The sequence below is a fragment of the Equus przewalskii genome, chromosome 10 (assembly GCF_037783145.1).
Source record: "Equus przewalskii isolate Varuska chromosome 10, EquPr2, whole genome shotgun sequence".
In the NCBI taxonomy this organism is placed as follows: Eukaryota; Metazoa; Chordata; class Mammalia; order Perissodactyla; family Equidae; genus Equus; species Equus przewalskii.
This window is the reverse complement of record NC_091840.1, coordinates 6,027,386-6,053,369: the sequence shown is the minus strand read 5'-3', so window position 1 is coordinate 6,053,369 and position 25,984 is coordinate 6,027,386. Positions and strand designations below refer to the sequence as shown.

At 48.5% G+C, this 25,984-nt stretch overlaps 3 protein-coding genes and 1 long non-coding RNA gene across 4 annotated transcripts in view; 2 read left to right on the top strand and 2 right to left on the bottom strand.

The window, feature by feature from the left end:
• SRP68 (signal recognition particle 68) overlaps nt 1–14,064 on the bottom strand; it is a 33,627-nt gene extending 19,563 nt beyond the window's left edge. The window contains exons 1-8 of the mRNA XM_008542292.2: nt 13,728–14,064; nt 12,128–12,194; nt 6,572–6,685; nt 4,570–4,765; nt 3,180–3,262; nt 2,785–2,894; nt 2,349–2,431; nt 770–910 (exon numbers count right to left, since the gene is read on the bottom strand). Coding sequence (XP_008540514.1) covers nt 770–910; nt 2,349–2,431; nt 2,785–2,894; nt 3,180–3,262; nt 4,570–4,765; nt 6,572–6,685; nt 12,128–12,194; nt 13,728–13,902 — 969 coding nt within the window. The 5' untranslated portion in view covers nt 13,903–14,064. The remainder of the gene's footprint in view (nt 1–769; nt 911–2,348; nt 2,432–2,784; nt 2,895–3,179; nt 3,263–4,569; nt 4,766–6,571; nt 6,686–12,127; nt 12,195–13,727) is intronic.
• Nucleotides 14,065–17,071: 3,007 nt separating this feature from the next.
• LOC139074000 (uncharacterized) lies at nt 17,072–18,109 on the bottom strand. Its single transcript, XR_011523264.1, has 2 exons — nt 17,450–18,109; nt 17,072–17,193 (listed from the first exon to the last, which is right to left on the bottom strand). It is a non-coding gene; the product is annotated as an uncharacterized lncRNA (long non-coding RNA).
• Nucleotides 18,091–20,896, top strand: GALR2 (galanin receptor 2). The gene is made up of 2 exons (XM_070561436.1): nt 18,091–18,569; nt 19,938–20,896. Exons 1-2 carry the CDS (start codon nt 18,202–18,204, stop codon nt 20,761–20,763), a joined length of 1,194 nt encoding a protein of 397 aa, XP_070417537.1. The 5' UTR covers nt 18,091–18,201; the 3' UTR covers nt 20,764–20,896.
• A 995-nt stretch (nt 20,897–21,891) lies between these two features.
• Nucleotides 21,892–25,659, top strand: ZACN (zinc activated ion channel). The gene is made up of 9 exons (XM_008542291.2): nt 21,892–22,125; nt 22,203–22,327; nt 22,475–22,519; nt 22,680–22,786; nt 23,039–23,208; nt 24,032–24,156; nt 24,278–24,488; nt 24,654–24,818; nt 25,294–25,659. The coding sequence occupies exons 1-9, from the start codon at nt 22,023–22,025 to the stop codon at nt 25,482–25,484; spliced, it is 1,242 nt and encodes a 413-aa protein (XP_008540513.2). The 5' UTR covers nt 21,892–22,022; the 3' UTR covers nt 25,485–25,659.
• The last annotated feature ends 325 nt before the right edge of the window (nt 25,660–25,984 follow it).

Below are 25,984 nucleotides of genomic sequence, written 5' to 3'. Positions count from 1 at the left end.
AAACAATTTATCAGCACAACTAACAAACACCCCTACATCCAAATTATTCAAGGTGCAATAGCTTACTATAAAGTCTCATGAAACACCACTGGTCCCTGGTGAGGCTGCAGACACAGTTGGCAGCATTGTCTTTTTTTTTTTTTAGATGCTCTTTGCCTCATATGGAGGAGGAGCTCTAGAAATAGTGCCTTAATCACTGTCTACTTTGCGCAAACCAAGATCGCTAGGATCTGTCATCTTTTGGAACTCATTTGGTTGTTCACACCCACAAATACAATTAACAATTATGTCGGTAAGCAGCATCAAATAGTACAGCTTTGCATGAATATTATATATACACCACACATAAAACAAGATATTCTGGCTTAGCTTCGTTCTCCTTAAAAGGCCCAGGAACAAGAGGCAGCCCCTTTAGGGCCAGAAGGTTAGGACAACAGGTCAGAGAGACATGACAGACATGACAGCTAAGCTGCCGCACCAAACATGATCCCTTCTGTCAAGCCAGCCTCTTATTGCTCCCATTTTTATGCTGATGACTACCACTGTCAATTTCTCTGCCCTCTAACCGTGAAACCTCCTCTATAAACTCAGCTTTTAAAATAATTTTATTCAACAGAGTGCCTCTTGAGACTGTTACCAAATCCCAAACAACAGCAAAATAAATTTTCGTTTTGTGAGCAATGAACACTAACAAAATACTACATGTTAAACACACAAGGACAAGCTTGAGACACACACAGAAGAGAGCATAACAGGTGCTTCTCCTTACCTGGGCAATGGCTGCTTCATTATCAGCCAACCCCAGTAAAAAGATCCTCACTTTGTCTATCTTCACTGGGACCGTCCTCCCTCTCCACTCCACTTCACTCATGGTAGCTGCCTGTTTGGCTCGAGTCTGAGTGATCAATGCCTGGAAAGCAGTTTTAAAAAGTTAAGGCTTTGGGGCTGGCCTGGTGGCATTGTGGTTAGGCTTGCACGCTTTGCTTCAGTGGCCCGGGGCTCATGGGTTTGGATCCCGGGCAGGGACCTCACACCGTTCGTCAAGCCACGCTGTGGCAGCATGCCACATAAAATAGAGAAAGATGGGCACGGATGTTAGCTCAGCGACAATCTTCCTCAAACAAAAAGAGGAAGACTGGCAATGGATGTTAGCTCAGGGCCAATCTTCCTCACACACACAAACAAAAGTTAAAGCTTTGTGGGGACTGAGGTGAAAACAACTGAAAACTATTACTTGTCTTTTTATATCCAACATATTATACTTTATAAAGTAGAGCATATACAAACATATTTAAATTCCTCCTTGGTATCATATATCTTAGCTTATGGAAACTCAAATATTAAAAGAATATAATAGAAGATTAAAAAGAACACCACCAAGTTTTGGTAAGGCTGTAAGGAGAAATGCATATCTGTATACACCACAGGCAGAAATGTAAATCACTAGAAACTTAAAGATATTTATCAATATGTATCAAAAGCTTTCAAACATTCAATTTCACTTTCAGGAATTTATCCTAAAGAAATAACTAAGAATGTGTAAGAATGTGTACAAAAACTGGGGACATAGGTATTCACGGTAATACTGTTTCCCACTTAATCAACAATAGTCAAGTGGTCAAATAAAGCAGACTTCAACGGAGTACTACGCAGCCATCAAAAGATGATGGCATGGAAACGTATTTACTGAAGTGGAAAAAAACGCATGTGACATTATATTTACAAAGCATGTTCCCAAACAGTGCATACTGAGATCTCATTTTTAAAATACATGCCCTTTTTTCAGACATACAAAAGCCTGCAGGATATTCATCACATTATTAACAGTGGTTAACTTTGGGTGGTAACCCACATGATTTTATTTTTATCCCCCATCTTTTGTATTTCCTACTTTTCCTATGAGCCTGCATTGCTTGGAAAATAAATGTAAGGAGGTAAAAAAGGTGAATACTTAAAAATATTAAATGAGGGGCCGGCCCCATGGCTGAGTGGTTAAGTTCATGCACTCTGCTTCGGTGGCCCAGGGTTTCACCAGTTCGAATCCTGGGCACGGACACGGCACCGCTAACCAAGCCATGCTGAGGCGGCATCCCACATGCCACAACTAGAAGGACCTACAACTAAAAATACACAACTATGTACTGGGGGGCTTTGGGGAGAAAAAGGAAAAATAAAAAATCTTAAAAAAAAAAAAATTAAACGAAGAAAGCGTTTTGTTAAAAATACAGATATAGCTATAAATGCGTGCATGTTAATAGCAATTATATTGGGTGATGAGATTATGGATTTCTTCTTTTTCTGGACTTTTTCAAGCCAGACTTTTCACAAAAATGTACATACTAGATTACCTCCAATTTTTCGGCCAGGAGACCCTCAGTGCCCCCAGACCTCAATCTCATCTGCATTAGTTCATTGATAGCTGACTGGTCCCCTGAAAGAGAGAGAGAAAGAGTGGAAGATCCTCGAGGGTCTGGGGTATTCTCTCAAAAACCACTGGATTCAACTGGGAGCTCTTCCCCCTGACAAGCATGCTTCAGTGAATCCCAGGTCCTTGTACGAAGCTCTTGGGGAGCACAGAAGACGGCAGGATGGAAACGGAAGCCAAGGAATTGGCTTGTGATTTTGAGCAGGGCTGACTTCGACAATTCTACTTTGTTCATCAACCAAAACCCATGCCAAGGATGGATGCTAGGGAAAGGGAAGAGAGCTAAATGAATTCTCTAGGCTCTCTGAGATGAACTAGCACCAAGCCACTCGTCAATGCTCTACTCAGTCCCTGCTCACCAATGTTATATGCACAGTAGCGGATGTTGGGCGAGATCTCCTCCACACGCTGGTTGTACAGCACAGCCTGCTCTTCTGTGAAAGCACTGGCTAGCTTCTCGTAGATAGTTCTGTGAGGAAAAGAAACATCAGGTTTCACAGCAGCCTTATTTTCAGAAAATAAATTCATAAGGAGCACAGTGGCTAAAAACAAAACCCAGCACTTTGAGGTGCTTCTACCAATTACCAGAACTGTCATGTTCTAAGGATGAAAGAGAATAATAATATTTCCAAAGTGGAAAAGAAAAAAAAGAAATTGTACCAACTTTCACAGAAACAATCATGAGCTGATTTTCAACTCGAATTTCACTATCTCTAATCAAAAGTGGCCACAGCCTTTGGATCGAAGGACTCACTTGCATTTGTTAAAAGCCTCAATGGCGGCTTTCCATTCTTGATGTTCAAATCGCAGCATTCCTGAGAGGTACGCCGTGTAAGCCTGGGAGGGGAAGGAAAAAGGAACGGCTTCAACAGCCAAGAACCACTGCTACGGCTCAATCTCCTCTATTTGCTACTTTGATATCAAGAACATAGAGATACTCACGTTGATTTTTTTTTTAAAGAAAGATTAGCCCTGAGTTAATATCTGCTGCCAATCCTCCTCTTTTTGCTGAGGAAGACTGGCTCTGAGCTAACATCCATGCCCATCTTCCTCCACTTTATACGTGGGATGCCTACCACAGCATGGCTTGCCAAGCAGTGCCATGTCCACACCCGGGATCTGAAGTGGTGAACCCCACGCCGCCGAAGTGGAACGTGCAAACCTAACCGCTGGCCCTTCACGTTGACTTTTAAAGCGAAAAACTGGGCTGACCCCGTGGCCGAGTGGTTAAGTTCTCGGGCTCTGCTTCGGCAGCCCAGGGTTTCACTGGTTCGGATCCTGGGAGCGGACATGACACCACTCATCAGGCCACATTGAAGCGGCATCCCACATGCCACAACTAGAAGGACCCACAACTAAAATATACAACTATGTACTGGGGGGATTTGGGAAGAAAAAGCAGGGGAAAAAAAAAAGAAGACTGGCAACAGCTGTTAGCTCAGGTGCCAATCTTTAAAATAAATAAATAACTAAAGTGAAAAACTGATTCCACTAACAAAATGTGACACATAGGTAATTTGTTATGATTTATTTACTTCCTAGGAGAGAACTTCAAAATAAAGGAAATTTGTTTCCTTCATTTGACTTAACAGCCAGTTCCTGGGCTATAACATCAGGACCAAAGTTGAATATAAACTTGGAATATTTATCTCCTTTAAAAAAATTCATTTCAAAAAGAATTCTTATTTTGTGAACATTTCCAAATATAAGATGCAAGCTTTCCATCTCCGTATCAAAAGAAGCATGACCACTTATAGGCGGAAGTTAACATATAGACAAGGAGAACTGATCGGTGGTTACCAGGGAAAAGGGGGGGTGGTGGGAGGGCACAAAGGGTGAAGTGGTGTACCCACAACATGACTAACAATAATGTACAACTGAAATCTCACAAGGTTGTAATCTATCATAATCTTAATAAAAAACAAAAGAAGCATGAGCTTTCTTTAAAAGTTAGAGTTAATTATTAAAAACCAAGAGCTCAAAAACAAAAACAAGAGATGCCAACTTCACCCCGAAAAACCAAGCAGGTTTTTCCCCCTTCTCACTACCAATTTATAAGAAACTCTATTCTGTTTAATTGTATCTTTTTTGAAAGTACATCTTTAATCTCCACAGCAAAGCAGAGCTGATGTTAAGACATTAACCTGAGCCTCTAACTTGGTCTTGGCATCCACGCGATTGCTCTCACACAAGCGTTCCAATTCCTCTGCATGCTTTACAGCTTTGCGTAGGCGAGACAATAAGTGGAACCGTTTTCGGGGTTCAGTGTTGGCTTCCTGTTTGAGCTGCATGGCATAGCTCCAGGCTCGTTCAGCATCCATCAGAACCAGAAGCAAGTATCTAAACCAGAGAGAGAAGAAGGGGCAAACTGGACAATAAGGTCAGGGACATCAGGTGCAGACACTCTGAGCCGCAATCTTCAGCCTTTCACCTTTCCCTCCACTCTCGCTGGCTTTCCTCCTCTGAACTACTCTTCTCACCATATCAACCATGATTCCCAAATCAGCACCTCTGATCCTGACTCAGGCTCCACCACAGGTTTCTAATCACCTACCAGCTATATCTCATTGGCAAGTCTGCTACGCCCTCAAACGTGGCAAATCTAGACCTATCCCTCCCAAATTTTAGCAAACAGAGACAGTCCAGGCACACAATGTCATTCATCTTTGAATCAACACCTCCTTCACCCCAACCCAGTTAGAAACTAAGTCCTTAAGAGGTAATATATTGAAGTGGTTAAGAAGAAGGCTCTAGAGTTTGGGTTGGAATCTCAGTGCCATCACTCACTAGCTGTGTGACTTTGGGCAAAGCACTAACCTTTCTGTGCCTCACTCTCCTAAGTAGTAACACATGTAAATACATCAAACCCAAGCCTAGCACTTACTAAGTACTAAATAAGTTAGCCACTTTATTATTATTCTGGTGAATCTTTCTTTAAACTACTGCCTTGATTAATCTTCCTTAAAGGTCAGCTTAATTTTGCCTCTCCAAAATAAAGGCTCTCGCTATCGTAAGACTCTTCCTATACTGGATCTCCTCAGATTTAATCAATACCTCCTGCTACAGCTCATCATGGTCTCTGTGCTTGAGATTTCTGACTGTGTTTCCATACACCAAGCTCCCAACCTCTTCGCTGCCTGAGCAGCCGTGAACAACCGTCCAGAGCATTTTAACTCCTAGAGTAGATTCACAGACACCACGGCATGCTGTTGCCGCTGATGGAGAATGCTCTTTCTTCTCACAAATCCTTCCAGGTCCAGCCTCCTCCACGTAGGCTTCCTGTCTTCCCTATTAGGAACCCCCAAGCTGACTTCTCCGTTCTAAGACTTCAGAATTCTTAAGAGTGAACGATACGCAACATGGCAGTTTCGCTATATTGCAGCATTCCGTTTTGTACTTGACCGACATCTCTCAACAAGGTCACAGTCAATGAGGCTCAAGAACTACGCCTCCCCAACTCTCCTCTATCCAATATGCTACCCAGCCAAGTCCTGGCCACATACTGGACCAGGGGACAGCAAACATCTTTTGTAAAGGGCCCAGTAGTAAATATTTTAGGTTTTGTGGGCCATATGGTCTGTCACAACTACTCTGCTATTGTAGCACAAAAGCAGCTGTAAACAATACCTAAATGAATAGTATTCCAATAAAACTTTATTTACAAAAACAGGTGGCAGGAAGACCAATTTGGCCCACAGGCCAAAGTTTGAGGAACTGACTTAAAGAACTTCAATGCACGTCGCTAGAGAGATTAGTCCTTCAGCACGTCTTAAGCATGGGTCACTCATCACGGAAACACAGAACTCTTCTGTAATAATTTACACTCAGCGGGATCTCACTTAGGATATACTGATTTAAGTAGGCACTTAGACACTGAAATTTGCATTCTAGAAAGCTTACCTAATAAGTGATTAGATTCTAATTGCTAACTTTAACATTTACCATTCCACCACGGTTCTCGAACAAGTTATTGAGCCTCTTGGAGCCTCAGTTTCCTCAGGCTATAACACAACAACAGTAAAAACGCCCATTCCACAGAGCTGCTCAAAGAAATCACTTGAGATAATTAAGAGTCTGGCACATTGTAATTGTTCAACAAATGTATTAGCAAGAAGTTTTTAGTACCTAACACTAAGCAGTCAATACCTGTTATCGGTCAGAAGATCTTCAGTGACTTTCTTCCCTGTGAATTTGTGTCTGTTCCCCATCTTGAAGTTGAGTGTTTTCCGGAGACGTCTTTGTCTACGGGAACAGTAGCCCCTGTAAGAAACCACAAAGAAAAATCATTCAGCCAAGCTGATAGTACTTTCAACAGCAAATTCTATACAAGGTAAGGTCAAAGGTTTGAGGTGTTCTACTTATGTCACTACAGATACCACACATCATTTGCAAACATTTACTGAACTAAAACATGCAGGGCAGGATGACTGGTATCACAGAGAACAGAGAGAGAGAGAGAGGAGCAGCTCTCATTCGCAAAGATACCACACTCTGGTTAGGGAGGATCAGGCAGATAAAATGGCAAACAAGGCAAATGCTGAACTGAATGTAAAGGACGCGAGCAACCATTCTCTTCCTGTTAACACTGTTGCTGGAGAGGACTGTATGGGGGGCTCTGAAAGGACGAGTAGGATTCTGATGCATTAAAGGAGGATGGGCACCCTGAGGGAGCCGATGATGACACAGAGAAAGGAACTGCAAGCACGTTTGAAGAAAGTGAGGAGGCTAATTAGGATATCACCACGACGCACTATACAGACCACCTCTGATGCCGAGCCTCCCTCCTCTGTGCTCTCACAGCTCTTTATTCTTACTTCCACTACACTATAGAGTATTATAATTACGTTCTTACATGTCTGTCTCTAATACAAACTCTCTTAGTGAAAAGATGATTTTATTTTCAAATTTCCCCCATGCCTTAGCACAGTGCGTAACACACAGATGTTCAATAAACGTATTTTGACTAAATTACTGTAAAATACATATAAAATTTACCAACCCTTAATCAAATAATGTAACAAATAATTTACAATACAAAATGATATTTAAGTGATACTTCAGCATCTCCGTCTTTTTTTTTTCTTCTTTTGAGGAAGATCAGCCCTGAGCGAACATCTGCTGCCAATCCTCTTTTTGCTGAGGAAGACTGGCCCTGAGCTAACATCCGTGCCCATCTTCTCCTACTTTATATGTGGGACGCCTGCCACAGCATGGCTTGCCAAGGGGTGCCATGTCTGCACCCAGGATTCGAACCGGCAAACCCAGGGCCACCAAAGCAGAACATGCACACTTAACTGCTGTGCCACTGGGCTGGCCCAGCATCTCCGTCTTAAAGCTGCCAGGACAGAGGTTATTAAAAAGAAGAAATAACAGTCTGGTTGAATCTATGAACTAGATATTTTCCCTCAATTTGTAATTTCTGCTTTAATTATCACTTACTCTTTTACATAAAAATCAAATGGAACACTCATACATTATGGGTAGAAATATAAATTGGTAAAGATTTTCTGGCAATATCAATACATTTATCAAGATCCTTAAAAAATGTTCATACTCGGGGCTGGCCCCGTGGCCGAGTGGTTAAGTTCATGCGCTCTGCTGCAGGCGGCCCAGTGTTTCATTGGTTCGAATCCTGGGCGCGGACATGGCACTGCTCATCAAACCATGCTGAGGCAGCATCCCACATGCCATATCTAGAAGGACTCACAAGTAAAATATACAACTATGTACCGGGGGGCTTTGGGGAAAAAAAGGAAAAAAATAAAATCTTAAAAAAAAAAAAAAGGGAGGGGGAGGACAATCTCCCTAAATATTAAAAAAAAAAAAAAAAAAAAAGTTTATACTCCCTGAACCGTCTACTTCTATACTACTCTATACTAAAGAAACAATCAGAAATACAAAGAGGTATGAACAAAGATTCATAGCAACAAAATTTTTAAACCTATAAAACCAGCTATCATATAAATAACCAACTTGGGGAAATAGGTAAATAAGTTATGGTATCCTTATACATTGGGTTATAATGCAACTAATAAAAATCACATGTATAGAACATTTTTATAGGCATGGAGAAATACATACCACATAATGTTCAGCAAAAAAGCAGGATACAAAGTTGTATATACAATATAAACAAACTTATGAAAACGTGCATAGAGGGGGCTGGCCTTCTGGTGTAGGGGTTAAGTTCGTGTGTTACACTTTGGTGGCCCAGGGTTTACAGGTTTGGATCCCAGGTGCAGACCTAGCATCACTCATCAAACCATGTTGTGGTGGCATCCCACATAAAACAGAGGAAGACTGGCACAGATGTTAGCTCAGGACCAATCTTCCTCAGCAGAAAGGAAAAAAAAAAAACCCATAAAAAGGACTGAAGGCTACACAAAGCCAATTTTCATTTTATGTATATTTTACCAGCCAAAAATCCAATTAAAAATGCAACACTGAATAAAATTATTAACTAGAAAAAAAGAACCCAAAATTGGAATCAACCAATATCCATTCAGTTGGGGTAGAGATAAGCAGATTGCCGTTCATCCCTATAATGGACTACTAATGAGCAATACGTGCAGCGAGAGAAACTAGACACAAAGGCTACATACAGTATGATTTCACCTATACGATATTCCAAAAAAGGCAAACTATGAAGTCAGAAATCAGAACAGTGATAGCCAGGAGCTGGGGGTGGGAAGAAGGGATTGACTACAGGGGACTTTTCTGAGATGATGGAAACGTTCTCTATCTCGATTTTATAGTGGTTACCTAACTATATACATCTGTCGAAACTCAAACTGTGTACCTAAAGAGGGTGAATTTTACTGTATATAAATAATACTTCAACAAACCTGACTTTAACAAAGATGGGAACATGTGAAAGGACATAGTAGCCAACTTGAAGGGGCTTACTGGCCAAATCTTGGTCAATCAGAGCATCAAAATAAAAAATGATAGTATCAGATTACAACTCGTAGAATAAAATGGGAAACTATGAGTGCATACAGATACAAATAAACGAATACATTGAAAATCTGATGAAGAATGAGATACTTCCATAGTTTCAAAGTATTTCCTCAGAAAATAATTAGTAATTTACAAAGGGAAAAGGAGTAACTGCCCAGTGGGGAAGCCTGGCTAAGGCCACCTTAATCAAGTGACCAAACAGAATACCAGTAATGGAACACAGTGAAACTGTGTGCCGCTAGATGGGCGCAATGAGATGAATACAGTATCACTTCTGTGATACTCCTGAAAAAGCCGTACCTGAATCTCATCATGAGGAGACATTAAATAAACTCAAAGTGAGTGACAGTCTATAAAATAACTGGTCTGGTGGCCGGCCTGGTGGCGCAGCAGTTAAGTGCACACATTTTGCTTCGGCGGCCTGGGGTTCGCCGGTTCGGATCCCGGGGGCAGACATTGCACAGCTTGGCACGCCATGCTGTGGTAGGCATCCCACATATAAAGCAGAGGAAGATGGGCATGATGTTAGCTCAGGGCCAGTCTTCCTCAGCAAAAAGAGGAGGATTGGCAGCAGATATTAACTCAGGGCTAATCTTCCTAAAAAAATAAATAAATAAATAACTGGTCTGTAATCTTCAAAAGAATGAAGACCTTGAAAAACCAAAGACAGACTGAAGAACTGTGCTAGAGTGAAAATTAAGACGATGTGACAACTACAGGCAATGATTCCGAACTGGATGCTTTTGCTATAAAGGAAATTACTGGGACAATTAGGGAGTCTTGAATGGGGCCTGAGGATTAGATAACAATTTATCATTAATTTCCTGCTTTTGATTGTTGCAGTTATGTAGAATGGCCCTGTTTATGGAAAATACACATTATTCAGTAAAGTATCTACTCTCAGTGGTTCAGGAAAAAAATGCTATTAGTAGTGTACTTGAAATTCTTCTGCAAGTCTGAGATTGTTTCAAGTAAAAAAAAAAATGTGGAGATATTTTAAAGAAAATCAGGGAGAACTAAATAAAGACAACATTTTTATATTGTTTACATCATTACAGAAGATATTACTAAGGAATTATTGCTAATTTGATTAGGTGGGATAATAGTATTTTGGTTATGTTTTTTTAAAGCCTTATTTGATGGAGATACAAACTGAAAGGGTATATCTAGATTTGCTCTAAAATAATCCAGCAAAAAAACACAACACAGACCATACTGAATCCTGGCAAGGATGTGGAGCAGAGTTCTCAAATACTGTTGGGAGCAGTGCAAACTGGCCTAATAACTTCGGAAAGCTGTTTGGCAATATATTACTAAGGCTGAACATAAGCATATCCTACAGTATTCTACTCCCAGGTATATATCCAACAGAAAGAAATACTTCCCTCCGCCAACACATGTATAACAATGTTTACAGCAGCACAAATTTATAATAGCCCAAACAGGAAACTGGCCAAATGCCCAGCAACAGTACAGTGGAAAATAAATTGTGGTATGTTCACAGAAGAGAATACCATATACTAATGAGAATAAAAAAACTACAACTGGGCCAGCCCGGTGGCGCAGCGGTTAAGTGCGCATGTTCTGCTTCGGTGGCCCGGAGTTCACCAGTTCGGATCCCTGGTGTGGATGTGGCACCACTTGGCACGCCATGCTGGGGCAGGCATCCCACATGTAAAGTAGAGGAAGATGGGCATGGATGTTGGCTCAGGGCCAGTCTTCCTCAGCAAAAAGAGCAGGATTGGCAGCGGATGTTAGCTCAGGACTAGGAGTAATCTTCCTCAAAAAACAAAAACAAAAAACTACAACTACACACAACAATATGCAGGAATTTCAAATGTAATGTTGAAAGAAAGAAGGCTCTCATGAAAGAGTGCACACTATGTGATGTCATACAGATACATTTCAGAAATCAGCAGGCCTAATTTAAGCTGTTAGACGTCATGACTGTGGCCACCCTTGGGGAGGAAGGGTTTGTGATTAGAAGGAGCAAAAGCAGGACTTCCAGGAGGCTGGTAATGTTCTGTCTCTTAATCTGGGTGCTAGTTACAGGGTGTGAAAAATTCATCTGTTTCTGTACCCTTCTCTGCATATAAATTATACTTCAATAAAATGGTAAAAAATCCTTCAATGAAATTTTTTTAAAGGAAATGTTTAAATAAAAAGGAGAGGGAACTGATGAAACAAAAAGGGCAGAAAGTTGGTCACTGTAATAACTGAGTGATGGGTTCATTGCACCATCATCTCTACATTTGTTTTAAAAATTTCCCTATTAAAAAAAAAAATCAAGTCAGAATAGTCTCTTGTTTAAAACTCTCTTGTGGCTTCCCATCTTGCCTAGATTAACACCTGGATGAGTTACCCTGGGTTATAGGGCCCTACAAAATGCGGCCCTGCCTCCTCCTCCCACCTCTTCTCGTCCCACTGCCTACCTTGCTCACTCTGCCCCGGTGCTGTTGACCCTTCACCACACGGCTGACTCCTTAGAATCTGAGATGTAGAGCGTTTTAGTAGTACTTCTAAAAATCAGCTAGTCAAAACCTATATCTAACAGTTGGATATTTTTGCTTTCAAAGTACGGAACTGTATTATACGTTAGAAATTTGTTTTGCAACTTGAAGGCTGTTATAAAAGTTTACCAATAAATTACAATGCTTTCACGGAAATTCCTGCTACATAATGTTTCAAACCAAGTTTGAAAATTCCACAATGATTTCCATACATCTTGCATATAATACTAACCTGTACCTCTGAAAATCTCCGTGCCGTAAACCATGCTGCTGCTGGGATTCCTTAATAATCTGAAGAACTAGAGCCAAGATTAAGGAAATGCTCACAATGGCAAGAATCCAAATAAATGAAAACACGTCCTCATTAGTCTATATTTGTATCAAACCATAACACATTAAACCTTTCTGAAATACTCAGTACATTAGCCAAATCTCTTGTAACCATTTTCAAAAGCTATCTTGTCACAGGACAGGCCAAAATGTGTAGACAAGTTGACTGCTGGAACTGTTACTACTTTCACACTAAAAAAGGAGGGTATTATTAGCCATTGAGGACTACTGAAACCCAACAGCTTAAATAAAGCTGCTGGATTCTGAATGCTGACTATAACTGGGGTGGTTCCCACTGATTTACACCTGGACCCAGTATTTTACTCACTGAGACAGATCCAGGATATAAACTCAGGTACTGCTCCCTATTTGCATAACCACTTACATCTGCCAAATCTAACTTTCCTTAACGGCTCTGATGCTGCATGGCCTATGGTTAGCACATGCCAACCAGACGAGGCCACAGTTTGCATAAATATATTAAAGCTTTTCTTTTAAAAGAAGCAGCACTGACCAAACTCTTTTCATGAATCTTAAAATATTTGACTATGTGCCAAACTTTAGGAAGTCTAAAACCCTTTATCTACAATTTTAAAGTTTCCTCAATGCTTCCCTATGATGCATTTTAAAATACTGAACACTAAAAGGACTATTTCAACAACCAAAAAGGGACAAGAAGATAAACCACTTGTAGTAAAATTAAGGCATTCTAACAGCCATCTGGAAGTGTACTGCCAGTTCAAAAAGTAAAACTCCAAACCCCTGAAAACTTAACTACATTGATTCAAGCTAAATGTGTTATTTCAGAAATTCACCTAAATGTTCTCCATTTGTTATTGATTTCGAAAAGCCACAAACGAGTGTCATAAGCACTCAATTGTGATACACTCTGATGAAAACTAGAAACTGATTCCTCCAGCTCCTCTGAACGACTCAACAAGACAAAATGTCTACAGACCTATTAAGAAAGCTATACGTGATGTTAACAAGCCACGATGATTTACATTCAAAATGGCAACAAGCTGTTCCTTAGAGCAGTCAATCTTTGCCTCCACTTCCAGAGCATCAAACTGGAATTTTTATTACTCATCTCCGACGGCTGTCAGACAAAAATATTAAACCAAAACGTCAGGACTGCCGTTTCCTCTTCCCAGTTCAGTGGCTCCAGGTGCCAAGGCAGGAGCTCACCGGGGTGGCCGGAGTGTCATCCTGGTCACCAGCCCTCCAACTGGGCAACTGCGGGGAAACTGCAGAAATGTGCCCAATATCCCGGGGCCGCCTGAAATAAGACGACGTTCCCCAGACTGCAGGGCTAAGGAGACGAGAACGGCCGGTTGAAACACAGACCCTGGAATTCGGAACGCCAAAAAGTAAGGGCGAGAGAAACTGCAACCCTCGGCCTCTCCTGCCCAGGACGTGCCAGGACCCGCCGCCTCTCCCGCCCCCGGCCCGCCAGAACGACACGTAGTCATTGCGAGTTAGGCCCGATTACTCTAGGATACTCTCCAAACTCAGGCTATCCCCGAATTCTCTGTTTGCCTTCGATCCGGCTGAAGGCCGTTCGTTTTCCTTATTTTCCTCTCCTCCGGCACCGCGTCCACCACCGCTACCGGCGCTGCCCCCGCCGCCGCTGCCGCCGCCGCCTCCGCCTCCAGGAACCTGTTTCTCAGCAGCCATCTTGCCCCTGCGCCGCAGAGCAGGACGGGATAGAGGAGGCGGGTCGACCGGCGCGGGAGAGAGCGGGACCGGCCAGGACGGGCTGACGGGATAGCGGCGGACTCCGCCATCGACGGCCCTGTCCGCAGGCAGGAGCCACTTGTTGGAGCTCGTCTGCGCGTGGGCTTGGATGCCCGGTGCCTAATCGTGGCGGGCGGGGCTGAGGGCTCGGGGACGCGGGGAGACCTTAGCTGTCGAGACCCTCTCAGGAGCAATCCCACCTCCGGTCCGCAAGGGCCGGAGGACCCGGAGATGGACCCCACCTCCTGCATCCCTGCACCGGTGGTCAGGTTCACGTCCCGTGCAGTTGGCTAAGGACTTTGGATTTTGGGGTGTCTACCTCCCCCGGGACTTGGGCGATGGGATTCCCACCCTAGCGAACCAAGCACCCCCGCCTGTGAGGGAACCGCCTCTGCGCTTTCTTCTGGGCCGACCCTAAGGAAGCGATGGCCGAGGAACCGCTGACCGAGCCAACAGGCAGTCTCTCGATGTAGGGACGTTCTCAGACTACTGGGGACCTATGCCCTTCTCTGGACTTTGGGGCGAGCAGTCCGAGGAGGGAGAAGTGTTGAGACAAGGGAGACTATGAATCTTTGCTCTGCAATACGGCACTGCGGGTTCTGGAGTCTTGAGTCCTGCAGCTCCAATCTTGTCTCCGCCATTGCTGATGGGGAGATGTTCGGTAAATAATCTCCCTCTAAACGTTTTCCCTCATCTGTGAATGAGGATAACCAATTAAGACGGTTATGAAGACTAACTGAAATGATGCATTTTAAAGTAAATCTGTGCACTAATCATTAGGGAAGTTAAAATCAAAACCACAGTGAGCTATCACCTCATACCCATTAGATATTGAAAATACTTAATAACAGAGGGGCCAGCCCGGTGGCCAAGTGGTTAAGTTTGTGCTGGCCTTGGTGGCCCCGGGTTCACTGGTTTGATCCTGGGCGCGGACCTAGCACTGCTATCAAGCTGTGCTGTGGTGGTGTCCACACAGCAGAACTAGAATGACTTACAACTAGGATATACAACTATGTACTGGGGCTTTGGGGAGAAAAAAGAGGAAGATTGGCAACAGATGTTAGCTCAGGGCCAATCTTCCTCACAATAATAAGAATAATAATAACAGAAAATAACGTATTGGTGTGGATGTGGAGAAATTGGAATAGTGGTGTACTTTTGGTGCAAATGTACAATGGTGCAGCTACTGTGGAAGACAGTAGGGTGGTTCTTCAGAAAATTCAAAGAATTACCATATGATCCAGCAATTCTACTTGTGGGTATATATCGAAAAGAATTGAAAGCAGGATCTTAAAGAGATATTTGTACACCCATGTTCACAGCGGTGTTATTCACAATACCCAACGAATGGAAGCAACCCAGTGGCCCTCCAGGGATAAACGAAATGTGGTATATCTGTACAATGAACTATTATTCAGCCTTAAAAAGGAAGGAAATTCTGACACATGCTACAACATGGATGAAGCTTGGGAATATCGTACTAAGTAAACCCGCCACAAAAAGACAGATACTGTATGATTCCTCTTATATGAGGTATCTAGTGTGGTCAAATTCATAGAAAGTAGAGTGGTGGTTGCCGGTGGCTGGAGGCAGGGGAAAGGGGGAGATATTGTTTAATGGGTACAGAGTTTCAGTTTTGCAAGATTAAAAAGTTCTGGAGATTGGTTGCACAACAATATGAATATACTCCACACTCTACTGAACTGGACACTTACAAATGTTTAACATGGTAAATGCGTATTTTACCACAATTAAAAAGAAATCTTAAAAAAGTAAGTCTCTCAAATGTCCATCGACAAATGAGTGGATAACTAGAATGCTTTATAACCATACAATGGACTATTACTTGACCATAAAAAGCAGTGAAGTTCTGATACATTCTACAATGTGGATGAATCTTGAAAATATTATGCTGAGTGAAAGAAGCCACACAAAAGGCTACGTATTGTATGATTCCATTTGTATGAAATGTCCAGAATAGGTAAATCTACAGAGACAGAGAATAGTGATTGCCTAGGGCTGGCAGTAGGGGTGGAGATTGGAGGCTGATGGCTAAAGGGTAAGGGTTTCTTTGGGGGGGAACAAATATTTTCTAAAATTGATTGTGGTGATGTTTGCACAACTCTGTGAATATACTAAAACCTAAATGAACACTTTAAATGGGTAAATTGCATGTGAATATTTCAATAAAGTTTTTTAAAAAAGAAAAGTTGATCAGATCATGTTAGTCCTGTAGTGAAAACTCTGCAATGGCTCCTCATTTTACTCAGACTAGAAGCCACAGTCCTTACAATGGAAAACAGCCATACATGCTATGCCTCTCGCCTTTTGTTCTGCCAGTCTCCTTGTTGATTCAGCTCAGGCCGTGCCTCCCTCACTGCTTAGGGGCACAAGCACACTCCTTCATTAGGGCCTTTGCACTGGTTATTCCCTCTATATAGAATGTTCTTCCCATAGACATCTGCTAGGCTGGCTCCCTCTCCTCCTTCAAGTCTTTGCTCCAATGTCACCTGCCTAATGAAGTCTGCCTGACCATCCTATTTCAAATTGCATCGTGACCACCACCCTGGTGGGCCCAGTTCCTGACCCTGGTCTACTTTTCCTGCAAGTACTTATCAACTTGCAACAGATTAATAACTGACTTGTGTTATGTTTATTGTCTGTCTTCCCTGCTAGGAAGGAAGCTCACGGAGGGCCTTGATCTTTGTAGAGCTCACCGGTATATCCCAAGCACCCAGAATAGTGCCTGGCAAGGAGTAAGTGCTTAATAAATCCTTATTGAATAAATGCATGGCATGCATCTCATAAACATGAACTGCTACTATCTTCCTATTCAATGAATGGGCAGGCGGGGCAGGGGTGTGAATGAGGTTTCCCCAGCCAGAGAAGTAGGGAGCTGGGCTCTTGAAGCCAAGATCCTGGGGGTGGTAGGGGGGAGTTCTTGACCGGAACCCAAGGAACAGGGCAGGGAAAGGTGAAGCCGAGATCAAGCTACAGTGGCAGAAGGTGGTGATTTTCAGACCTAATGAACCGATGAACCGGGAGCTTAAATTCTATAGAAACAGTAATAATTCTGGATCACAAATGCTTGATGCCTAATATGTCAAAATCAGGAACAAATATTTAAGTTTTATTGCAATGTAAACACCTTCCTGGCCATCTAGGAAAATGCTGCGGATGCATGGAACTCTGCTACTTCGTGTTTCTTTAAAGTTTTCCTTTTCTGGATATCTGAATAGGGTAAGGCAAAAGAGAAGAATTTGATTCATTCAGATTCTACCAACTGGCTTCAGGTCTCTCACAGACATCTCACTCCATTCTCACCAGAGCCCTCTGAGAAGGTGTTATTATCCTACATTACAGCTGAGGAAACTGAGGCACAGTGCCAAAGACATAGCCTGGTACACAGTAGATGCTCGATAAATACTGGATTGAATTGGAGAGGGAAACTTTCAGTGGGGGCGAGAGGAAATGAGATGAAGCTAACCAAATTCCCTCAGAACCTCCTTCCATCCTCCTCATTGCTGCTCTCCAGGGTTCCTGTGAGGCGCGATGCTCCTGGGAAGTAGGAATGGGAAGAGGCGGGACCAAGAGCAGAGCTGCCCCCACCCGCCAGTTCTGGAAAACACAGCCCCCCATTCGCCTCTGCCCCTTGTAAACCCCACCATCACCCCTTAACGGCCGCTTGAAACTCTTTCGAGGACGCCCCGCAGCCAGCCCCAGGAGGTTTGGGGCGCCTGCCACGCAGCAGAGAAGCGTCTAGGAGCGCGGGGTCCCGGGAGGGCGCTCCAGACAGCGCGGCGCACACGCAGGTCCCGGCAGTCGGTCCCTCCACCACTCTGGCCTCTGCCAGGGAGGTCATTTCCCCCCTCAGCCCGGCCCAGACCGCACCCCGGGGCTGGAGCGCGCCGACGACACCGGAGGGCCGGGGAGCAGGCAGGAGCACCGTCCTCCGCGCCCGGAGTGGGCTGCCTGGGCCTCGGCGGAGATACGCCGGGGCCACTTGACAGCCCTTCCCCAGGCGCCGCCAGCTGCTGCGGGGGACCATCCTACTGCTCTGGCTGCTCGCTCCTCCCCCTGACCCCAGGGCACCCCCATCTCCCGCCCCAGCCGCCGCCAGGCTCACTCTGCCCGCAGCTCCGCGGAGTCGCGCTCGGCGCTGCAGCGCCGCGGGAGCTGCGCGCTCGCCAACACCCAGACGGCTGCAGGATCCCGGGCAGCCTCGTGTTCGGCGACACCATGAATGCCTCGGGTGACCCGGGGGCCGAGGCAGCGAGCGAGGCTGGCGGCGGGAGCAGCTGGCAGCCCGAGGCGGTCATCGTGCCCATGTTATTTGCGATTATCTTCCTCGTGGGCACCGTGGGCAACGCACTGGTGCTGGCCGTGCTGCTGCGCGGCGGCCAGGCGGTCAGCACCACCAACCTGTTCATCCTCAATCTGGGCGTGGCCGACCTGTGTTTTATCGTGTGCTGCGTGCCCTTCCAGGCCACCATCTACACCCTGGACGGCTGGGTGTTTGGCTCGCTGCTCTGCAAGGCTGTGCACTTCTTCATCTTCCTCACCATGCACGCCAGCAGCTTCACGCTGGCCGCCGTCTCCCTGGACAGGTGAGCGAGTGCCCTGGAGACCCAGGGGCTCGGGTACGGGGTGGGGGCCGAAGAAGGGCGTGGACTCGAGGGTCAAGGAGGGACGCGCAGAGAGTAGAAAAAGACACTAAGAAGGCAAAGGGACCGGGAGGGAGTGAAAGACAAGCAGGCGTGGAGGAGGAGATGGAAGAATAAGAATGGGGGACCGCGGTGTCCTCCGTTAAGCGCATCCTCCGGGCTGCAGGTTGGAGACCTCAGCTCTCCAGCGCCGCTGGCGCCTGACAAAGCGCAGCGTTTCCCGGTACAAAGGGTTTTCGCGTGCTCGGTCTCGCTTGAGCTCAAAGCCCCCTGAGGTTGGGATGGGAGGGATTACTGTGCCCAATTTACAGACGAGATCGAGTTCCTAAGTGACTTGCTCAGAGAGTCGCCCATCCAGTAATCATGTGCACGAAGCCAAAGGTCTGTCTCCTGGCGTCAAACTCAGGCGCCTCCACTTTGCCCGCCTCGAAGCCACAGTTTGGTGGGCTGAGTCGACTCCAGTCCGGACTGAGGAATTTGGGTCCTAGGCGAGGGCCCATGGCAAAGTCCGAGCGAGCACGTCCGAGGTCTCTAGCTCGCTTCCACCCACCTCTGCACCCCACCTGCAGGCCCGGGGTCAAGGGCAGGGAAAGGCGAACGCTGGAAGGTCCACCTCCTCCGCGGCGCCCCCTCCCCCCCCCCCGCACCCCCCCCCCCCCCCGCCCCGCTCCCAGCTGGAACTTGGAAGGACACCTGGATGATTCCTGGAGAGGAAATCCGGGTGTGACTCCGGTATCTCCCCTGTCTCCTCCTTCCTTGCGTGCTCCCGACCTCCCCTGGACAAGCAGCGAGGTGAGGCCGCATTCCCCATATACCTCCCAGTTCTTCTGAGAGTGCAGTATGTCGGCTCTGAGAGCGCTGGTGGGACCCGTAGAGCGTCGGCTTCTCTAAGGAATTCCCTTGCAGCACCTTGCCTGACGTGTCTCCAGGCTGTCTACTAAAGCCTCAAGGCGCCTGGGTCCTACCTCTCCGTGCACCGTCACTTGTGGGTAATCACAGCCTCCTGGAGCCCCAAAGCCGGTTCAACGTGCGGGGTGCCCTCCTGGATGGAGCCTGGCTGTGGTCGTAGTCCCAGGAAGAGCAGATGAGTGGCCTATACGCGCGCCTTTCCTGGGGCCGGGTCCCGCCTCACATCTAGATGCGGCTGAGTGTCCGGGATGCGCTGGGTTGCCCTCTGGGAATGTGCGGTGTGACCGTGTGTTAGGGACTTTCCTTGAGAAGCGGATATGGGGCTCAAGGTGCACGGGTCCACCCCTGTCCCCGCGAATCCACACGCTCACCCGACGTCTCCCTTCCTGGCCTGACCCGCAGGTATCTGGCTATCCGCTATCCGTTGCACTCCCGCGAGCTGCGCACACCTCGCAACGCGCTAGCGGCCATCGGTCTCATCTGGGGGCTGTCGCTGCTCTTCTCTGGGCCCTACCTGAGTTACTACCGCCAATCGCGGTTGGCCAACCTGACCGTGTGCCATCCGGCATGGAGCGCGCCTCGCCGCCGCGCCATGGACCTCTGCACCTTTGTCTTCAGCTACCTGCTGCCCATGCTGGTGCTCGGCCTGACCTACGTGCGCACCCTGCGCTACCTCTGGCGCACCGTCGATCCGGTGGTCGCCGGCTCAGGCGCCCGGCGTGCCAAGCGCAAGGTAACGCGCATGATCGTCATCGTAGCCACACTCTTCTGCCTCTGTTGGATGCCTCACCACGCGCTTATCCTCTGTGTGTGGTTCGGCCGCTTCCCACTTACGCGCGCCACCTACGCGCTGCGCATCCTCTCGCACCTGGTCTCCTACGCCAACTCATGCGTCAACCCCATCGTCTACGCGCTCGTCTCCAAGCACTTCCGCAAGGGCTTTCGCAAGATCTGCGCCAGCCTGTTGCGCCGTGCTCCGCGCAAAGCCTCGGGCCGCGTGGGCGTCGCGGTGCAGGGCACCCACAGCGGCAGCGTGCTGGAGCGCGAGTCCACAGACCTGACGCACGTGGGCGAGGCGGCCTGGCCTTCTGCCCCTGCGCCGGCGCCTCTCAGTGGCCCAGCCTCGAGCCCGGTCCCTGGCCCGTCCTGGCGAGACCAAAAGGCCCCTAACGGCATTCTGACAGTTAGTGTGACCCGAGGGCACTTAGGGGGTACGCTTGAGTGTTAAAGGATTGGAGTTGGAGGTCAGGGGACTGTGGAGGAGTTTCATCTGTTAATAAAACTTGCAAACGATTTCACATGCAGTGACGCGCTGTGTCTCCGCCTCTCTCATAGTCATGGGGCTCTGTGGTTAAGAAGCCCCTGGGACTTCACAGGCGCACTCTGGATAAAAGGGCGTAGAGTGCTTTGCTGAGCTACAAGGGGAGTGTAGATCGCACCCAAGGCGGCCGAGGTAAAATTCGCGTAGAAATCCCTAACTGAAGCTGGGGAGCGCGGGACAGCTGAAGGCTCTTTGCACGTGGCCATCTGGAGGCACCACGAGTATACAGATCAGCGAACCAGCAGCCACTAATACGTGCGACAAAGGCAGGCAGAGTGTTTAAGCGTGCTCGATAAAGCAGGTCGATGACAGACACAGACACTATGTGTGTCCTAGCAGGGTTCATGCGCCGGAGTGCGGCGGGTCCTCGACTGCTCCCAGCTCCCTGGAGTCCTTTCGAGTCTGGGAGCCCCATTAGCGCCTACCCATTTTCAGCCTTAAGGTTTCCTTCCCTCCCTGCAGCTGTCCCGGATCAGGTCTCCAATGGCTTGGTTTCTCCTCAGAGCCAGGAAAGTCGCTCCCCACCCCCTGGGTCCTGCTCCAGGGCACACAGCAGCCCTTCGAAGGCACTGCTGGTCTAGGGCAGGCTGAGAATCCCATAAGGAAAGAGGAAGCCCCAAAGCTTTGCTCTTGAGCTAGCCTCTACCTTTCTCCTGGTTTGCCCCACTCCTGGAGGTCTTGAGCCAAGGTTTTTTACATGAAATCCGTTCAGCGCTTAAGGAGAGGCAGGAAAACCCTCAAGGGTGTGCCCATCTCATGGCATCGAGCGTAGGGCACTTTGGCAAGGGTTTGGGTATTTAGCCAGGCAGTCCCCGCTAAGGGGAAACGCAGAGGTGGCCTGCGGCATCTTTTTGGATTGGAGGGACTGAGTCAGAGAAAGGTGTGTCCATGCTTGCCTGGTCCACTTGGTGGGCCTTGAAAGCAGCAACCCCTTCCAGGTGGTGGAAATGGAGCGGGACACGGAAGCCTGGGCAGGTGCAGGGTGGGAGGGGCTGGGTTCCGGGCTTTGTCTTTGGGTGTTTGCGGAACCGGGGTGGCAGTGCCAAGTCTAAGGCTCCAGGGTCCTTGCACAAAGCAGGTGCCTCCAACCAACAGCCCAGCACCCCAAAGAAGTGACTGAAATAAGAGGCTGCAGCTTAGCTGCTGCAGCTCCATCCAGCCCTTCCATGCAGTCACTGATGATGGCTCTGTGGCTCCTGCTCCACCTCTCCTTGCTCAGGCTCAGCACCACCCGGCACTTAGCCCAGGGGCGCAGCGTGCCATCAGTTGGTAGGTGGACAATGTAAGGTCATGAGCTTTGGATTTGGGTCCCAGGGCACCCAGTGACCTCGACCTCCATCCCTCAGCCTTGCCATCCTTTGTCGACTTCAACTTGCGGGAGGAGGTTCAGGAAAGCACACAGATTCCAAACAACGGGAGCGCACCCCTGCTTGTGGACGTACGGGTGTTTGTATCAACCGTGTTTAATGTGGTAAGTGTTGTCAGGCCGCAGGAGGGCGTGGGGCCCAAGCACTGAGCTGGGATGGGACAGGACTCAGCCCCAGCAAGTGCTGGGATCTCCTGCCTTCTGTAGTGTAGCGCCCACCTGCAAGGTGACATGCTGTCCCCCTCCCCCCAGGACATCTTGCGGTACACAGTGTCCTCCAAGCTGCTGCTTCGGCTGGTGAGTGGGGAGCACCTACCAGGGTGGAGTGGGAGTGGGGAGGTGGGACTGGAGAACCGGCTCTGAGCCCACCTCAGAAGTACCAGCCTTCATCAACCTGCCAAACCAAGGGGCATGGGTATGTGGAGAATGGGAGTCTTAGCGGCATTTCTGTTCCCAGTTCTGGCTGGACCCTCGCCTGGCCTGGAACGTGAGTGAGCACCCGCAGCACGCGGTCACGCTGTCCTTGGACTCACTCTGGACACCGGGACTCACTATCCAGGAGGCGTAAGTGAGGCAGGAGTTCTTGTTCCAGGAACCCACCACAGCATATCCCTCTCTCTTGCTAACCTAGAGCTCCCAAATCCTCTTAGCGAGTATCCTCCTCCTGGTGGCCTACCAGACCACTGGTGCACCTCCACTGCCCCGCTTTCCCCTCCTGAAACCCAAATGGCAGGTGAGCATATGCCGAGGTCTCCCCCTACTCTTTAGGAGCTGGGCCTCTGGTTGTGGTGCCTTTCTTTCCCCTGATCCCTGTAGGCTCTGGGTGGACTGGCAGGAGCAGAGCCCGAGGGCCCGAGTGGACCAGGACGGCCATGTTGAGCTCTACCTGGCCCTCACCACGGAGACCACCTGCGACTTTGACCTCCTCCGCTTTCCCAGGGACCAGAGCGACTGCAGCCTCAGCTTCTATGCTTTCAGCAACACTGGTGCTGTTGGGACCAGAGCCGGGGCGTGAGGGTAGAAGGGAGGGGAAGCCTCTGGCCTCCAGCAAATGTCTGACACGGGAGTAGCGGACCGGGTTCACCCCAGCCTACCCCCAGGCTTAGGGGAGCTGAAGAGATCCTGGGCCAGAACATGCTTCTCAGCCCACACCTCCCGCTCAGATGGCAGCCTCATTCCTAGTTCCCCCTGCTCTCGGCTGTAGCCCCACTTCAGTCTCCTCTCCTCCCCCTCAGCTACCCCAGAGCAATGGCCCTCAACAGCTAGTGCCAAACTGCAGTGGTTGGGCCTCTGGGGTCAAGTGCAGACAGTCAGGTTGCTGCAGCCTCATTCCTGGAAACATCCTGAAGGTGTAGCCACCCAGGAAATGTCCCACAGACCCATCAGGTGATGTCCAACTTGGCAGAGAAGTCCCACCCTTTCCTGCCTCCCTTCCCTCTGGGAAATACCAGAGCTGCAGCCCTACAAATCCTAATATTTCAGGTGAGAGACATACTGGTGGATGAGTCTGTGACCACCATCCCCTACCCCCCATGAAGTGGTGCAAAAGCACATTTATTCTTACGATGAAAATTCATCTATGCATCTGACAAGGCCCTTCCTCTAACTGGAGAAAACTGGGGTATTGCAAAATAAGGTGTGGAAAGCCCTTGTAAGAACAAGTTTCGCCTCCAAGTCTGCCCCTCAGTAGCCATCAGAAGTCTCCATCATCCCTGGGCTCCAGCTTCTCCCTACCCCTACTCCTGAGAGAGATTTAGGGGCAGGGGTCTCGCTTTCGTATTTCACTGTTCTCACCCCTGCCCCTTCCAGTGAAGGAGCTGAAGTTCCGGGCCCACGTGGTGAATGAGATTGTCAGTATCAAGAGGGAATACGTAGTCAAGGATTTGAAAACTCAAGTCCCACCCAAGCAGCTGGTGCCCTGCTTCCAGGTGACGGTGAGTTGGGAGGTGGCTGACACAGGGCTGATGAGGGCGTTGAGGATGCTTAGCTAGAGGCCATGACATCACCTTTCTACTGCCCACCCCCTGCACATCCCCTCAACTTTCTTCCTTCTAGTTGCGCCTGCAGAACACAGCCCTAAAGGCCATCATAGCTCTGCTGGTACCTGGGGAGGCGCTGCTGTTGGCTGACATGTGCGGGGGGCTGCTGCCCCTCCGGGTCACCGACCGCATTGCCTACAAAGTGACGCTGCTGCTGGGCTACTTCGTCTTCCACTCCTCTCTGGTGCAGACCCTGCCCAGCTCCTCCTCCTGCAACCCACTGCTCAGTAAGCCCTGTACCTCTCTGGCCCTCGGCAGGACCACCCTGCGCCTGGCCTGCCTCGTTTGTCCACACCTGCTGTCACCTGAGCCAGGGTGCCTCTGCTCAGCTCCCTGGGCACTCGAGGCACAAGCCTGGCCCCTGACCTTGCCCCCCACCCTCCCATCTCCAGTTCACTACTTCACCGTCCTGCTGCTGCTGCTCTTCATTAGCACCGTGGAGACTGTGCTGGTAGCCGCGCTGCTGGCCCGGGGGGACATCAGGGCCAAGAGCAGCCCCAGCCCAGGCCCAAGAGGGGAGCAGCGAGATCACGGGAACCCAGTGCCTAATCCTGAAGGTGGGCAGAAGCTGGAGCCCCTTCCTGGGAGGTTTGTGAGCAAGGAATGAGGCTGGGAGCGCATTTGACAGGGGCAGAGCTGGCAGGCTGCACACCTAGGGCTGGGGCTGGGGGTCAGGGGTCACTAGGCTGTTTAGAGGCTCCTTGTATTTACTCCGCTGGCTCTGTTGTTCCTGGGCTCCTCCATGTCTGCCCTTGGAAGCAGGTCTGGAGCAGGGAGCAAGGTCAGCTTCCCTAAAGACTTGAATGACTACCAATTCCCAGCAATAACCCTATGCTCTGCAGAGCTTCTCTACGAAGGTGTTTCTTTAACTGGAGACGGCCGAGAATGGGCCGGACCCCAATATTCATTAGTTGTGAATAGAAAGAAGAGAGAAAAATACAGGCTGACACCCCCTGGGCTTCACCTTCTGCTCTGGGAGAGTGTTGGGTGAGCCCCGAAGTACAGCTCCTTTTCCTGCATCTCCCCACACAGAAGCCTCCAGAGGAGTAAAGGGGTCAAGAAGGAGCCGGACTGAGGCTGCTGACCACATCTTCTTCCTGGTCTATGTAGCGGGGGTGGTATGTAGCCAGTTCATCTTCGCTGGACTCTGGATATGGGTGCCATGCAAGTCTGCTCCACCCCCTGGCGAGTCTGCACCTCACGGCGGGAAGCCCAGGCTGTAACAGGGCCGGGCCCAGGGCTGCAGGCCCGGGGGAGGGCCATGACAGGGTCTCTGGAGAGAAGGAGGGGGAGGTCGACTCTCTTCCCTAATCCTGGAGGACCTCAGGCCACCATGAGCTCTCCCTTCCGTTAGCATACAAGCAAAGAGTGTGAAATAAACCCATCGCCCAAGAGCAAGTGCACCTTAAGGGTCTGTCTTCATTGAGCTCAGCTGTTCACCCTTGTCCAAGTAGGTGGGGCCCCACCATGTGCCTGACTCCCACTCCATTCCTGAACTCTCCATTGTCCAGCAGTCACCCAGCACTCCCCCTGCCCACCACCTAACTGCTCCTTCTGCGACCACTGCTGCTGCGTGGCCCTGGGCCAGGAGGCACTGGGGACCAGAGACAGGGGTCTGAGAAGCCACAGATGTGGTCAGACTTCCTTCCTCAGTGTGCTGGACACCAGAGGGCATGGACAGAGCACTCCTGCTCTAGCCACCTGGGGGCCACTAGGTAGGGAG

What these genes read in the sequence shown, in the direction of transcription:
- GALR2 (XM_070561436.1), top strand. Translation starts at nt 18,202, where the DNA reads ATGAATGCCTCGGGTGACCCGGGGGCCGAGGCAGCGAGCGAGGCTGGC. An exon ending in GCCGCCGTCTCCCTGGACAG is followed by an intron (nt 18,570 to 19,937) that starts GTGAGCGAGTGC and finishes CCTGACCCGCAG; the next exon opens with GTATCTGGCTATCCGCTATC.
- ZACN (XM_008542291.2), top strand. Translation starts at nt 22,023, where the DNA reads ATGCAGTCACTGATGATGGCTCTGTGGCTCCTGCTCCACCTCTCCTTG. An exon ending in GCGCAGCGTGCCATCAGTTG is followed by an intron (nt 22,126 to 22,202) that starts GTAGGTGGACAA and finishes TCCATCCCTCAG; the next exon opens with CCTTGCCATCCTTTGTCGAC. An exon ending in CCCAGTGCCTAATCCTGAAG is followed by an intron (nt 24,819 to 25,293) that starts GTGGGCAGAAGC and finishes CTCCCCACACAG; the next exon opens with AAGCCTCCAGAGGAGTAAAG.